Genomic DNA, 15,392 nt, shown 5'->3' with positions numbered 1-15,392 from the left:
CCTTTGGTCTATCGGGTAGTGAAGCTAGCTTTGGTTTTACCGGTTGCGACCGCAACCGTTGAAAGATATTTTTCGAAATTGAAGCTTGTCAAGACGGATTTACACAATCGAATGGGACTGGAATTTTTGAACAATGACATGGTTTGTGCGGTCGAAAAGGATTTCTTTTAATAAAGTAAAAGACAACAATGTGATGGAACGATTTCAAACTATGAAAAAAAGAAGAGAACAAATCTATTAGGTATTTATTTATTTATTGTCGTTTTTTTAATATTGTATGATTGCACGGAAATTTTTTTTTTTGGGATGCCCCAGATTTAATGGGCTAGTTTCGCCACTGGCCATATTTACAAAGGTATGTGAGTCGTGTAATCCTAAGATGTAGTTAACAACACCTCTGCTTTTTAAGGGGTTGAATCCCTTGTGAAAGACTGATCCTTTCTCTCACAGAGTTCCGCCTTAGCAATTTCGACACTTTTGTCCATCTTTCCCGAGCAATGTGACACAAAGAAACAATTGCTGGATTGCATTGGCACTCGTTGGAGCGCTCATTCAGGATGCCACACATTTCATTCAGAATGGAATCGAACTGCAAACCTTCAAAAACTGGACTGCTGATGTCGAATATAGTATGAAGGAGAGACTCGACAACATGAGAAGAGGCGCCTGGCTCTGTAGCAGTCCCAGAGTTAAGCACACTTGGACTTTTTAAATTTTGTGGATGAAATGACACGTGTTCTTGGTAATCATTTGTGGAAGGGATCGTCTCATCATCAAAAGGTACCTTCTCTTTCCCCCGTTCTGATTGAGTGGTTACAAATGGTTTGCCGTTCGAATTATTCAAACTGTGTGAAGTATTAATGACAAGTGAAGAGGGTCTTGGTGGTCCATCTGTTATCCTGACAGGTGGCAACGAGGTGCCTGACTGAAGATGTTCTTCAAGAGAAGTCTCATGGTCAAAAGGTCTGAGCAGATCAAAGTGTTCAGATGCGAACTTCACTAGATCTTGAGTTTCAACCTGTTAATGAAATTAATTAGAACGAGCCTAAAGAAAGAGTGTGTGCGCGTGTTAGGGAAAATAATAGGCACACTTACCTTTTGCTGTTCAGATAGCCGGTTAGCTGCTATATACAGACGAGGCTCTACGATCAACGCCTTCAACTGTAGGTTGACATCAAGAACAACTCCACTTTTTTGTTCGTTTCTGGGATCGAGGTACAAAAACGTTCCATTGGACGCCTGGGCATTTTTTACAATTTTATTCCAAGAGTTAGAAGAAGCTTTTAGCTTAAGAATCTGCAAATGTCAGAAAGAGGATGCATTATGAATTTATGATTATAGCCTTAAAAGTGAGCAAGTAATAATAATATACAGGCAAGGTAACTACCTTTTCAAGCCGTTTTGGATCTGTGTAGACTAGTTTCAACAAATCCTTCACAGTGTACACTTCTGCCTCTTTCAGACGTTGATAGCGAGGACCATTATGGCGGATCTCGTGTAAACGATACACCTCATCTGATAAAGATGGGCGCGTGTGTTTTTCATGATCTGCACAAAAACAATAGGTCAGTGGCTTTACATTGACGGACCGTAAAAGTTTATTGTGTATAATATTAGAATACTTGCAGGTAATACGGTTGTCCTTCACAAGAAATGTTTCTGTCCATGCTACTTCCACGCCATCCATCAAAGCAGCATCCACAACTGTCGCCACCAGTCTGTACAAACCATTTCTGGTATGTTCCGAATTATGAGTAATAGAAATCTTTTTATCAACAAAAGCGACGCCTTCTTTTAGCTGCAAACAAGTCTTTCCTTGTAGGGTCCGTTTCCCTTTCCTTTCACTCAGAATCTTTTCTTGGAACTCTGCATATGTCCACCTACCATCACAATCATCACCGACTCGAAAACCAAATATTTCCAGCTTCGCAGAGGATTCAGCCCCGGTATTCACTATCTGGCCACTAAGTGCATCAATCACGGCTATTTCAATGTGTGTATCATTGACTCCTGAAAGAGGCCTTCCAGTGTAGACCGGCAGGGCAATCTTGTTTCTGAACTGTAGCTTAAACCTTTTCGGAACGGAAGTACTAGCCTTGTTTTCAGGGTTCCTGTTAAGAAAACTGATGTGTCAGTTACAAGATTATTACTGATTAAAGATGGTAGTTTGATTGGATAAAAAAAACCAGTTTATATTTACTCTTTCATGCTAATCAAAGCCTTCTGTTTTGCCAGTTCATCTCTCACCTGAAATTCAGCAGAAAACAGGCCAATCAATGGATGCAACAAACATATGAATCATTCAAAACTTAGCTATCTGATATGATTATCGCTTAGCATTCAGACAATGGATGCAACAATCTACACTATAAACAGATAGAGAACTTACAAGTTGACAAATCAAAGGCCTAAAAAGTGGTACAAAAACAGGCCCGATTAAACGCTGTAATGTTCGGATCACCGTCAGCTCCCCTGCTGCCCCCCTACAATTCAATCAAATCATCATTATCATAGTTGCCCAAGGCACAAGGCGCACTCAAGGTGCAAAAAGGTGAGGTTTGGGCATGAGTGCGCCTTGGGCCTCAGTAGTGCAAGGCGCTTAAAAAGCGAGTTTTTTTTAGGCGAGGTGTAATAATAGTGTAAAATTACAATTTTATGAGCTTTAGACATGTTTTAAGCTTCTTTAGGCTACTTTAGGTTGATTCCAGGCTTGTTTAGGGTTGTTATAAGCCTGTTCAGACGATTGTTAGGCTTGAATTTTGTCGGAACTTGGCCTGAAAAAAGCACCCGAGGGCCCTGAAAATGGTGCTTTTGAAGTGAAGCCAAAAGGCTACGCTAGACATGAAAAGCGGGCCTAGGCGTCGGCGTGAGTGTAGAAGTGTACAAAACCCGGTTTGGGCCCAAACCGGTTCAGGTTATAAACGGATTTTAGGGTTGAAAAATCCAACCCACTCAAATCGATTTGGATCGGATTCAAACCAGTTTGGAGCAAAAAAACCGGCTTTCTATAATTGGGCCTAAATCAGTTTGGGTTGAAACCGGTTCTCAAACATCAAACCGGGTTGGCCCTAACCGGTTTTTTTTAGGTTGGACTGGGTTGAAAACGGAAAACCAGTTCATCATCAAGCCGGTGCTGCCGGAGTTCCACGCGCCGTCACGCGCCACTCTAAAAAACCAGGCTAAAATCTGTTACGGAGTTATCCGCACCGTCGCATTCCGCCTGTCCTTTTATGACGATAATTAATAATTTACTGATAGATTACCTTGTTAGCTCGGAGATTGCAGCAAGCTCAACGGTTGAACTTGTGTTTAGTTCTGAACCGTAGTCGTCGGTGCTTCCGTCATCAGACCGTTGTGGGTTCGACGCCATTACTGTTGTCGCTAGCTTCAGTTGAGATTGTCGGAGTTGGTACAAGTGTCGCCGCCCGTTTAGGAAGTGGTTATTTTATTGGATGAGAATATGAGATTCCAACCTGTCGGATGTGTTGTTATATATGCATGCATCCCCACCTCTTTGGGGGTCCGATGACGACCCATACCCGGTTTCTATGTGGTTGGTGCTTTGAAAATGTGTTTTGTCAGTTTGTGGGCTGAATGCCAATTTTTAAATCTTTTTATTTGACTTTTAATCCTCAGAAGTACATGTACATTTTTGACATTATATAAGGTTTAGGTGTTAGGTCTTTTCGGGGTAGAGAGATGGTGAGAGGTGATTGTGGAGTTCATCCACAAGAATGGAGAATTAGTTTTTTTTTTATAACTAAAATGGAGTTTCATCCACGACAATGATGCTGGTGGTCCGTACATATATACTCGGGCCTTTATGAAGTTAACGGTCGACTCAGAAATCGCTGATGTAGATAGTCTTATTTGCCTAAAAATCGACACATTATCACTTTATTGAACTTAAACCCTCACCATTTTACTTTATTTAGTTTCTCAACACTTTTAACGACGTAAGAGACAATCTCTTAGGGGAGGAGGGGTGGTGCGTTATTTTTCCGTGATAGGCTCCTATCACTCGTTTTTGCTTCTTGCACACCGCCGCCACCACTTTGGTAACGAGTGATAGGAATAACTCGTTGTTTATATAACGCGTTGAAAAATTATTGAGGAATGTGGATGACTTGTACATTGTGTATTAATACTTGTACATTGGAATCCCATCACTAGTGATGACCACCCCCACTACATTTCTATCACTAGTGATAGAATATTGGATGATGACATGGCATGATTTGATTGGATATTGGGAGTGATAGAATTCTATCACTCACAAGCACCAATCAAGTTCCGCCATGTCATCAACCATTTTTCCATCACTCACAACCTTTTTAGTGGGGGTGGTCATCACTCACCACCACACCCAACAATTTCCCCCCAACCAACAACTACCCTCACAAAATAATATATCACGGCGTTGAAAAAATTACGGAAACCTGCTTTCGTTAATGTATCACGCGTTATGTTTATGATGGCGGTGGGAAATAACGCGTTGAACAACCTTTCCGTGATGCTAGAACGCACGGCCCCGTGTGGCCTTATACATAGGCAACCCTGGGGTGGGCGAACATCCAGGGCCCAGTCTTCAATAATAAAAAATCTATATTTAAAAAGTTAAACCCATTTACTAATCAAACCCCAACTAATTTAACTTAAACCCAAAAAAAGTTCCAACTAGTTTAAATTAAACCCGAATAATAAAGGTCCAGTAAGTTTTACATTAACCCAACAATTAATTTTAAAACCAATTAAAAAACAATGATCTTAAGACCATCCGTAGTGGTAAAAGGATTGGGCATTTGTTTGCCCCCAAAATGCCCCACCATACCGCCCCCGGGGTGTTTTCTTTTAACAAATGGGTTGGGCGTTTCCTCAAACACGCCTCCTTAACTTTGTGATAGCCAATAAGAAATTCCCAACTCATTTATGATAATATTATTTGTTTTATTTTGTTAAAATAATAATAATTGGGTACTCATTACAAAGAGTATTATGGGGCATTATACCACTACACCCTTTTTAACTTCAAGTCTCATAATGTCCTTTGCTGACTAGGACTCCACATGTCATATAATACCCAAAGGAGAGACTTGAACTTTAAGCCCCACTACAGATGGTCTGATGGACGACCCTACTCTTATAGTCTCATATTATTATAGTTTTAATCTAGCCAATTCATATAACCACTTTGTACACCCTCTTTACCGCCTAAAATCTACTCTTTCAAATAAGCGTGTGACTTTGAAACTCCTATGTTATGTTCACATGCGCCTAGCTGATGAAATTTTCCAAGTGACCCCCGTAGTCGGCCCCATATTGAATAGTGAAGATAGGAAGATTAGAGGAAGTTGTAAACCATTTGAAATCTTGTTGACGTGACGAAATATAGGGATCAGGTAAGCAGCCATGTATGTCCTTGTGGAGCTTCAAGTGAGGTATCACCTCATGTGTGAAATATAAAGTCAAATAAAGTCTAGAAATATAATTATGTATTCAATTTTATTTAAGTTCATTTAAAATTATTATTAGCTGTTATTTGTTGTCAAAATCTATGTTAAATGTCATTTTAGTTGATGTGGTTTGGGTTATTTTGCCAGTTTAGTCTAAAAAGGTTTCACCGTTGTCATTTTAGTCCACTAGGTTAACTTCATCCATTTTTTCTGTTAACGAGAAGGGCAATTTGGTCATTTTATATGGCCGAATTGCCCTTCTAGTTAACAGAATATAAAATGACCGAATTGTCTTTCTCGTTAATAGAAAAAATGGATGAAGTTAATCCAGTGTACTAAAATGGCAACGGTAAAACCTTTTTGGACGTACAGGCGAAAAATGAAATCTTTGGACTATAGTGTCAAAATGGCTCAAACCACGGAGAGTCAAATGGCATTTAACTCCAAAATCTATGTATCGTTAATATGAATCTTCCTTTGTTTTAAATGCATCACAAAATTGGTACTTCGAACTTTAAGGGTATCGTAGGTTTTTCAAATTTAGAGAATTTATATATAACTCTACAAAACTTCTTTAACTTATCTATACATATAATAAAAGAAATCAGATTGAAATTTAATTTGTAATTTATGTGTGCTTGTTTTGCAAAATGGAATGAAATTTGGATGAAATTCGAATGTAGATTCCCTTCCTTATGTTGTTGTTCAATTCCAATTCATTTTCTTGTTGAAACCAACAAAATAAAGAGTGAAATCAACATTCCAATTTTATCAAGATTCCATCTCATTCTATGAAATGAACACTACCTAAGATTACAGTCTACATTTGGGATGATTACAGGTAGCCATTACTTCTTATGGACTTTTGACCATGGTCCCGGAGGAGACTCAACATGATCTTGGTAGAGGAAAGTATGTTATATGGCTAATTTTTGAACATTATGTTTCTATTTGTAATAACTCGTAGGTCTATTTGTCTTCCATCTCAGAGGTTTCATAACCTATTAAAGCATGATTAGTGGTCATATAAGTATGTATACATCTTTCATCATGTTTACCGGGTTCAACAAGCCTTATCATATAGTCACATACTCAATTGTATGTTTGTAAACTGTAATAAGGCCTTTGGATATATGAATTTGCATAAATGGGTTACATCAGGAAGGTCATTTAAGGTTGTAATTCTAGAATAAACTCAAGATAATAACTACTCAATTTTATTTAAGTTTATATTTATATCAATCAACCTAATAAAATGGATAACTATGAGCGAAGCTTCCTTGCTTTTACTATAGACAAAATTCGTAATTCAAAGGGGTACTACGCGATTGTCAAAAATAGTCATAAACTTGCCCTAAACATACGGAATCTAATAAATAATTATGTCATTTATTAATATAAATCTTGATACCTTCACAAACGATTGAAGGGTCACTAGTAACTAAATAAATATTCTCTTTAATTAAGAAACATTTATTTAATGAATACAATCTACTGTATATCTTGCAATCCAAACATAAAGTACTTAGTGTAGGGAGTGGTTAAACACTTTGGAGTGGCAAACTAGAAAATCAATCAATGAGAGTGTGCCACGTCAATCAGTGAAAAGTGTTTAAACTTTGGTGAAAAGTGTTGGCAATGGTTTAAACACTTGGTGAAGTGGTAAACTTTTTTTTTAAAAAAAAGGAAAAAGGTGTGATTGGTTGAGAGATGACATGGACCCCACCCCACAACACCCTCTCTCCCATACACTCCCTCTCTCTCTCCTGCTCCCTCACTCTCTCTCTTCTTCCCGAGTCGGCAACATGTCTCCGATTCGTTTTGTTTGCCGCGTCGCCAAAAGGTCGGCGCCGGTGTTTGCCGATCGGCAAACTGGTTTGCCGCACGTTGCCGAGTCCCACACCGTACACCCTTATACTTTTAAAAAAGGTAGTAGGTATGATTCTAAAGAGAATTGAGAGCTAAAACAAATATAAACACCATGGCCGGCCCTGAAGGTGGGCGGGGAAAATCATCGGCCAGAGACCGATATTTTAAAAGACACGTTATTTTTTAAAAAAACTTCGATATGTATATTAAAAAATAAATAAATTAATATGGTATACCCATACAAACACCAACATATGCCCACTTACAAAACTATTTTTATGATTTAGATTAGTTATTAGCCCATTGGCATTAGATTTAGACCTTTAGTGAGCCCAATACCCAATTTCGTTAAGGCCTAAGGACACGTTTTTTTGAGCTCGAACAGGGTATAAGGATTCTCACGGCCGGCCCTGATAAACACTATTAATAACTTTGTGTTTGGTAAAAATAGTTGGGAGTTATAAACTTATAATTAAAGTTGGGTGCTAATGAGCCATTTGATCACTCACACCAAATTATGTTGTATATTTTGCTCACTATTATGAATTATTTGTTTATGATTTTCCGAGTGAAGGGTGCTATTTGTAAAATAACATAAACACAAACATTTTACTAAAGTTGAAAATTTTGTAAAATAACATAAACACAAACGTAATTATTATGTACATGACTATTTGTGAAAATAGCAATCTTCTCATAAATAAACCTAGATGCTATTTTGAGAAGTTTATTATTTTTCGCTTTTAGCGTGTTAAAAAGATGGCTTTGGAGTTCATAGTTTAGATGCTTAGTTTAGACGCTATATTGCACAGATCACGTCCTCGAGAGTGTAGTGTGAACCTCACATAGTGAGAATAATCTATTCTTGGCCCCAAGAGATATTTGGCACAATGACAAACTTAATTTATTTTTCACGTGATAGAACTTAGAGACGTGAGTTGGTTAAGAGTTTCAAGATTGTATCTTTTTAACACTATTTTATCTTCATAGGTATATTTGTGAGAATCATTTAAGCATGTCTTAGAAAAACTTTATTTGGTTGGAATTTATTTATGAGGATAAATAGCGGTTGACTCCCACATGATTACAAAAAGGTTACCAAACCTTGAGCAAAGGTCAAAAGAAGGTTACGCATAAAGCCATAAAGGGAATGCTGAAGATTTTTCTACATCGATAAGGTTTCACCGGCTCTACATTATTCTCAATTCAAATGCAATACCTCCCTCTCCTATTTTTATATTAGAGTATATTGTCATTTTACTTCTTAAGTTTTAATTAAAATTGTCACTTTAGTCCAAATAAATTTTTTCTTGCCATTTTAGACCAAATAGTTTTGTTTTCTACCATTTTAATCTCTGACTTTTGTCATTTTTTGTCATTTTCATCGACCACCACCACCACCACCTCCCACCACCCACCTCATCACAACCTTCTATCATCGCCACCACCTGCCTGCAGGCTGCAGCTTCACCACCCACCCACCCCACCACCATCACCACCCACTATTACCACCACCACCGACCACTTTTCCGCCACCCAACGTCAGCAACCAACACCGCCACCATCATTGTAAAACCAACAACCACGCCATCATCTTCACTGTAAACCGGCACAGCACCATCTCCATACCATCGCACCTGCAGAAAAGAAAGAAATATATGGTTTGACCAAAATTCACCTAAGTTAACTAAATTTTTCGAATGAAGTTAGTGAATTGGATGAAAATAGCAAAAAATGACAAAAGTCAGGGACTAAAATGGTAGAAAACAAAACTATTTGGACTAAAATGGCAAGAAAAAAACTATTTAGACTAAAGTGACAATTTTGGTCAAAACTCAAGGACTAAAACGGCAATTTACTCTATATATTATTAACTAGGTTAGAATCTCGTATATTACACGGGTTACATAAATTTAATTATATATAATAAATAATAAAAAATTTATATCATTAAAAAAGGTATTCAAGAGAGTTTACGGTATAAAAAGGTAGAGATCGATCCTCACGTTTTTATATATTTCATCATTTTTTATGAATTATACCGTAAAATCGAGAATTAAATTCTCTTTGAATAGAGTATAGAATTGTTATATTTAAAATTGGTGTTCTTTTTAAATGTTGATGCAATGTGCAATAAACCAATCATAACGGTATGTCTAACATTACAAAGGTGAAACTAAGTTGTAATGATGAACAGGGTGAAGATTAGAAAAAGAACCCTGAAGAATGGCAAGACAGAAGAAAGAACTTGAGGTGCTACAACTGTGATAAGATTGGGCACTAGTCGAGCGAATGTAAAGCACCAAGCAAAAGGAAAGAAGAAGCGAATCTGACAAAGAGAAACGATATACATGATATCGATCCATCTCTGTTCATGGCAGTTTGTTCGACAAAGAAAGTAAGTTTGAATGAAGAAAGGGTTATCCCTGGTGTTTTTGAAAAGAATGAAGAAGGAATGTGGTATTTAGACAATAGTGCAAGTCATCACATGTCAGGAAAGAAAGAGTTTTCATTACCTTGGATGAAAAAGTTTCGAGTCAAGTAACGTTTGGTGATGGATCCGTAATTGAAATCAAAGGTAAAGGGAATGTAACTGTGGTAAGTAAGAATGGCGAAAAGAAAACGTTTTGTGATGTTTTCTACATGCCTAAGTTGAAAACTAATCTTCTTAGTTTGGGACAATTGGATGAAGAAGGTTGCAAGATTAAAATAGCCAATGAGATATTAAGGCTACATGATCAGAAAGGAAGACTGTTGATGAAGGTTCAGAGAAATCTGAATAGAATGTACAATATCAACCTTCAAGTATTTGTAATTCTAACAACTGTGAAGATGAAAAGATAGAAAGTCCTGATGATAAGATTGGGCACTAGTCGAGCGAATGTAAAGCACCAAGCAAAAGGTAAAGAAAAAGCGAATCTGACAAAGAGAAAAGATGTACATGATATCGATCCATCTCTGTTCATGGCAGTTTGTTTGACAAAGAAAGTAAGTTTGAATGAAGAAAGGGTTATCCCTGGTGTTTTTGAAAAGAATGAAGAAGGAATGTGGTATTTAGACAATAGTGCAAGTCATCACATGTCAGGAAAGAAAGAGTTTTCATTACCTTGGATGAAAAAGTTTCGGGTCAAGTAACGTTTGGTGATGGATCCGTAATTGAAATCAAAGGTAAAGGGAATGTAACTGTGGTAAGTAAGAATGGCGAAAAGAAAATGTTTTGTGATGTTTTCTACATGCCTAAGTTGAAAACTAATCTTCTTAGTTTGGGACAATTGGATGAAGAAGGTTGCAAGATGTAACACCTCGAAAAATTTCGTCCAATAATGTCTTGACACATGTCATAAGGTTCCGGTATGTGAAAACATACCTTAGAGGGACTAAAAGTGACAAACAGTGAAAACTATGGAACGTAAGGGTCCAAAGTGTCAACAATGGATAAATAGGCTCTATGATAACCCTACATAATGTTTATAACCTTAAACGGATGGTTCATGGATCATACGACGCGGAAATTGCACAAAAGTGAAGTATTGCAAACTATAGGGGCCAAAAGTGTCAACATGTTTAATTTATACCTCTGAGTGAACTTTTGGCAGACCCGAAGCTTCGTAAAGCTAAAATATACTCACTAGAATGTGTGGTTAAAATTTCATGAAGTTCCGTCAACGTATGAGAAAGTTATGGCCAAAACCGTAACTATAGGGGCTAAAAGTGTCAACATGTTGAATTTATACCTCTGAGTGATCTTTTGGCAGACCCGAAGCTTTGTAAAGCTAAAATATACTCACTAGAATATGTGGTAAAAATTTCATGAAGTTTCGTTATCATATGAGAAAGTTATGGCCAAAACCGTACTTGAGGGGTTAAAAGCGTCAACGTCGAATTTTATGGCTTTTCGGACGAGCGCAAAGTTAAACGAGGACATTACCATGTTGGTAAATGTCCAAGGGTTCTTAAAAACCAGATTCGGGGGTTTACGAGTCAAGATTCATGGCCAAATCATTGCAACCAAACTACAGGGACCAAAACTGCAACAAATGGGCAAACTTTGGAGCTGCCAATAAACCCAGGTGCAGAATCCGCGAACAGCAGCGATTTGGGTCCGAATTTAAGTGGGTAACAGCTGTTTTCACCTCCCAAAAGCTCCAATAACATTGCATGCATGCCTAGGCCACAGTAACCCCTTGCAAACATCAACAATTCAGCTTTAAATCTGATCCAAAGCTCATTTTACTAAACACTTGTGTTGTGAACAAGAACTTCCAAACTTGCAAAAGCTCTCAAGCATCTCTGAAGCATTTCTGGACATCAAGGCCGATTTCTAGTGTTAGCTTAACATCAATAGGACCTTGGTAAGCTTCTAATTCGATCTCCAATCCGTTCTTGCTTTGATTATTGCTAAAAGTCAAACTGTTTGTTCATAAGCTTTGACTTTCTGATTAAACAAGTTTCAATCAGTCATTTCTCGAATTGAAACCTGATATATGTTGGTATTTATGTGGGAAACAAACCCTCTAAAGGGTATTATCTGAATCCCACTACATGCATGCTAATTGTCGAGTCAAACGTGATTCTAAAAAGTCAACAGAAGTGATTTTTGAGAAAAATAGCTTAAATGGTAAAATAAATGACATGCAATCTGTTTGATCTTCATAGATAGCTTTATTATGAATATAAGAATGTATTTTACCACGATCAACTCGACAATCTATAGTATAAATACGAATCGGAGCCGAAAGTCCTATAAAACGACTAATTCGTAGACTATCGATTCGGATTCGTACATGCATGTTTGAGATCTGTATTGGAGAGTATTTTTGACCATTTTTATTTTGGTAAAACTTTCTGGAATTTTTGTTGATTAAGTCTATGCTTAGCCGATTCGAATGCATGTTTCCGATTTATGCATAAAGTTGACTATTTTGCCCTTTTTGATATAAAACGTGATTTTTGGAAAAGTGAAAGAGTAGAAATCTTTATTTCTAATATATAAACCTGCACCGAAAATTTCGGATCAGTTGGTGGTCCAGATTTTGAGTTATGGCCATTAGCGTAAAACTATGTTCTTAATTTACATAAACGGCCCTTTTCGCGTATAACCTATTTCTGGCCACGTTTTGATGCAAAACTTTTTACCAACTGATGTATTATAATATTCTGGGAATTTTGATGATTTTTAATTAATTTTTGGCTGAACGGATCCTAGATCGCCTAGTTATTTCGGGTTAAGTCGGTTTAGACCGTTTAGGCCATAAAATGAGTTTTACACATTCTTTTGACCCGAAACCTTTTTCTACTGATTTTATAAGTTAAATAAATTATTTTAAGTATTCTGGAAATATAAAAATCTCAGATTTATTGTGAAAACCCGAAAACGCCTCTAAATCGCATATTTAGCGTTTTAAGCGCATAGTAAGCGTTATACTTGTTTTAAACATGTAAGACTTATACCTACTGATGTAATTAGCATATTTTCATATAATAACAGTAAGTATAAGTATATGATCTCAGATTTCCAGTTTTGGCATTTTTAGCCCTTGTGAATTTACTAAAATACCCCTACGGTGCATAGTTTGATTTTAAATGATAAATTTGATATATGGGTCATACCCTACTGTTATAATATGTTAAATGAGGTATATTTACTGTATGAACCAGACCCGAAACTCAGATTTCTAATTCGACTCTTTTATAATCTTTTAAAAAGACCAAAATGCCCTTCTAAGGCATAAATTGAGTTTAAAATTATTCCGGGCAATATAGAACATAACTTACTGATATTATATCATATTTAAAGCATATTATATCAGGGAACTTGCATTTGAATCATTTGTCTACCCGTATCGCCCTTTTTGCGTTCGGTTCGGTTTACGTAACTAGTTTGCGTAAATTGACCGAAACGGGTCAAACGATATCATTTTTATTTCAAAATCCAGAATGTATTTAGTATACCCATATTATACAAGTATTCAAACTTGTCGGGTCTAAATCACATTCTATCCGGTCTTTCGCTTAATCGTGCGTAAACCGTATCATTCTTAAAACTAACCGGTCAAAGCTTAGGCTTAAATAAAAGACCCGTTAGGAATCTAATAGGTTAATTATAAACCTTTGTTCTAGATTAGGAGGCCCAGTAAAAGCTACCACACTTACCGTTTGTGTTACATACTTGCTCAGGTAAATACATTTTGACTTATTTTCCCTATACGGGCTTGGGGTACGGTATTTAAAATACCGCTTGATCGGGCGCACAAGTCCTGCTCCTTATGGGTGTACAGTCTTGAATAGCTTGTGCGACTTCGTTTAAACAGTGTTGTCTTACTTTAGGCTTTGGGGGGTTATTGACCGTGTCCCGGATATCCTTGGCATTATCTTACGAGATGGCCACGACCAGAGCACGGGGTGTAGGCGTACACTCGGCGTGTATAACTCTTTAATGTGGTGTGTCATTTAATTCTTAGCCCGGACAGCAGATCCCGGGCCACCAAAGATACGAGTGCATGTAAATCGTTCACAAGTTTATATTATATAATTATCCCAAGTTAATAAAAATATTTATGCCTTGTGCATTCAAATCAATTTTCAATCATTTTCAAAATGAGTCAGTCGATTTGTATTTACCAGTGTAAACTGACGTATTTTTCCCAAAAGGTTAAGTGCAGGTACTATACGAAAATAGGCTGGCTGTTTCCTAAGAGCGTCCACTATAGTCTCGCAAGCTCGGACGACAAATATCTGTTGAACTATTTTTATCTTATTTTATTTGATCCGCCTGTGGATCCGTTTCAACTACTGTGATATTTATTATTGCACTTTATTTAAAGTTGAAATGTATCTATTCTGCTTCCGCTGTGCATTGTTATATTGTGTGTTTGTCTATGACGATGCCAACTACGTCACTGTACCCCACACCGGGCCCACCGGTGACACGTGGAAATCGGGGTGTGACAGGTTGGTATCAGAGCCAACGCTGAGTGAATTAAACACTAGTCTTTTGTGTTTAATCTCAGTTACACGATTGCACATTCCTCGATTTTCGAGTCTAGACAAAGAACTTAGGAAATGTTCAACATTCGTTTAATTTATTTTTTTTATTTATTATTGCATTGTCTTATATATTTTGTTGTGCAACTTGTTTGACTTTTGACAGGATCACTATGCCGCCCCGTATGAGAGGTCGAGGAGGATTTGCTACATCTCACGACCATGAGGCAGGGCCCTCACATAGGCGAGCTCCATCCGCCACGCACAACACAGCCGCCAACGACCTTTGGAGGTCTTTCGCCGAGCCTGCTAGACACTCGGTATCCGCGAGCACTTCACCGTCATTACCCCAATCGTTTGGGCCCCACTCGGAGAATGGGCCCCATGGTTCTCATGGATCTTACATACCGCTCCATCAGTCACCTCACCAGTACCCAGCACCAGTTTACCAGGGTCTGTATAACCCTGATGCTTTTGTGGATGAGCCAGTGGGTCATAATCCACTAGGACCGGAGGACCACTTTCCTGGTAATCACGAGATGGAAGTTGATGAAGACACGGACCCTTCTCTGCCACCGTCAGGTACGCCCAACCATCCCATCGAGATATCGGATGGGTCGCCATTTAGGGGATCACCCTACAATGGTGTGGACAGCTTTCAGGAGAGATTTAAGCAGTACGATTGGTATTACACCCCCAGCCGCCACAACTCTCCGATGCTCCAGTCTCGCCATGGTTCGCCGGTGCACTCGCAGCACCACTCTCAGCAGCAGCAGCTTCAGCAGCAGCCGCCTCTACAGCAGGACCTATCTGAGGCCCTATGGCGTGACGTGATCACTCCGTCACCACCGCCGCCACCAGTTTTACCTCCTCCGCCTCAGAGGCCAAGGAGGAATGCGCGCATGTCTACGCGCGGAGGGATTCGCATAGGCACCCCTCCACATGTTGGTAGCAGCCGCTACACGCCTCTTCCCGAGGAGTCCGAGACGGGGGAGTCTCAGCATCCCGTATCGGAGGTCACTTCAGTACCGATCCCGCCTCTGCCGCCGCAGAACTATGGAGAGGCGATTCCGGCTTATGCCAGCG

General features: G+C 38.4%; 1 protein-coding gene across 1 annotated transcript; it reads right to left on the bottom strand.

The window, feature by feature from the left end:
* Window positions 1-257: 257 nt before the first annotated feature.
* On the bottom strand, window positions 258-3,584 carry LOC118488472 (calmodulin-binding protein 60 A-like). Its single transcript, XM_035986082.1, has 6 exons — window positions 3,264-3,584; window positions 2,390-2,483; window positions 2,201-2,247; window positions 1,388-2,111; window positions 1,096-1,296; window positions 258-1,018 (listed from the first exon to the last, which is right to left on the bottom strand). The coding sequence occupies exons 1-6, from the start codon at window positions 3,368-3,370 to the stop codon at window positions 386-388; spliced, it is 1,806 nt and encodes a 601-aa protein (XP_035841975.1). The 5' UTR covers window positions 3,371-3,584; the 3' UTR covers window positions 258-385.
* Between the last annotated feature and the right edge of the window lie 11,808 nt (window positions 3,585-15,392).

Source organism: Helianthus annuus, chromosome 16, assembly GCF_002127325.2.
Source record: "Helianthus annuus cultivar XRQ/B chromosome 16, HanXRQr2.0-SUNRISE, whole genome shotgun sequence".
NCBI classification, from domain to species: domain Eukaryota; kingdom Viridiplantae; phylum Streptophyta; class Magnoliopsida; order Asterales; family Asteraceae; genus Helianthus; species Helianthus annuus.
The sequence above is the reverse complement of the archived record's forward strand: the minus strand, read 5'-3'. Positions and strand labels throughout refer to the sequence as shown.

What these genes read in the sequence shown, in the direction of transcription:
- LOC118488472 (XM_035986082.1), bottom strand. Translation starts at nt 3,370, where the DNA reads ATGGCGTCGAACCCACAACGGTCTGATGACGGAAGCACCGACGACTAC. An exon ending in GGCCTTTGATTTGTCAACTT is followed by an intron (nt 2,248 to 2,389) that starts GTAAGTTCTCTA and finishes GCTGAATTTCAG; the next exon opens with GTGAGAGATGAACTGGCAAA. An exon ending in GCTTTGATTAGCATGAAAGA is followed by an intron (nt 2,112 to 2,200) that starts GTAAATATAAAC and finishes TTTTCTTAACAG; the next exon opens with GAACCCTGAAAACAAGGCTA.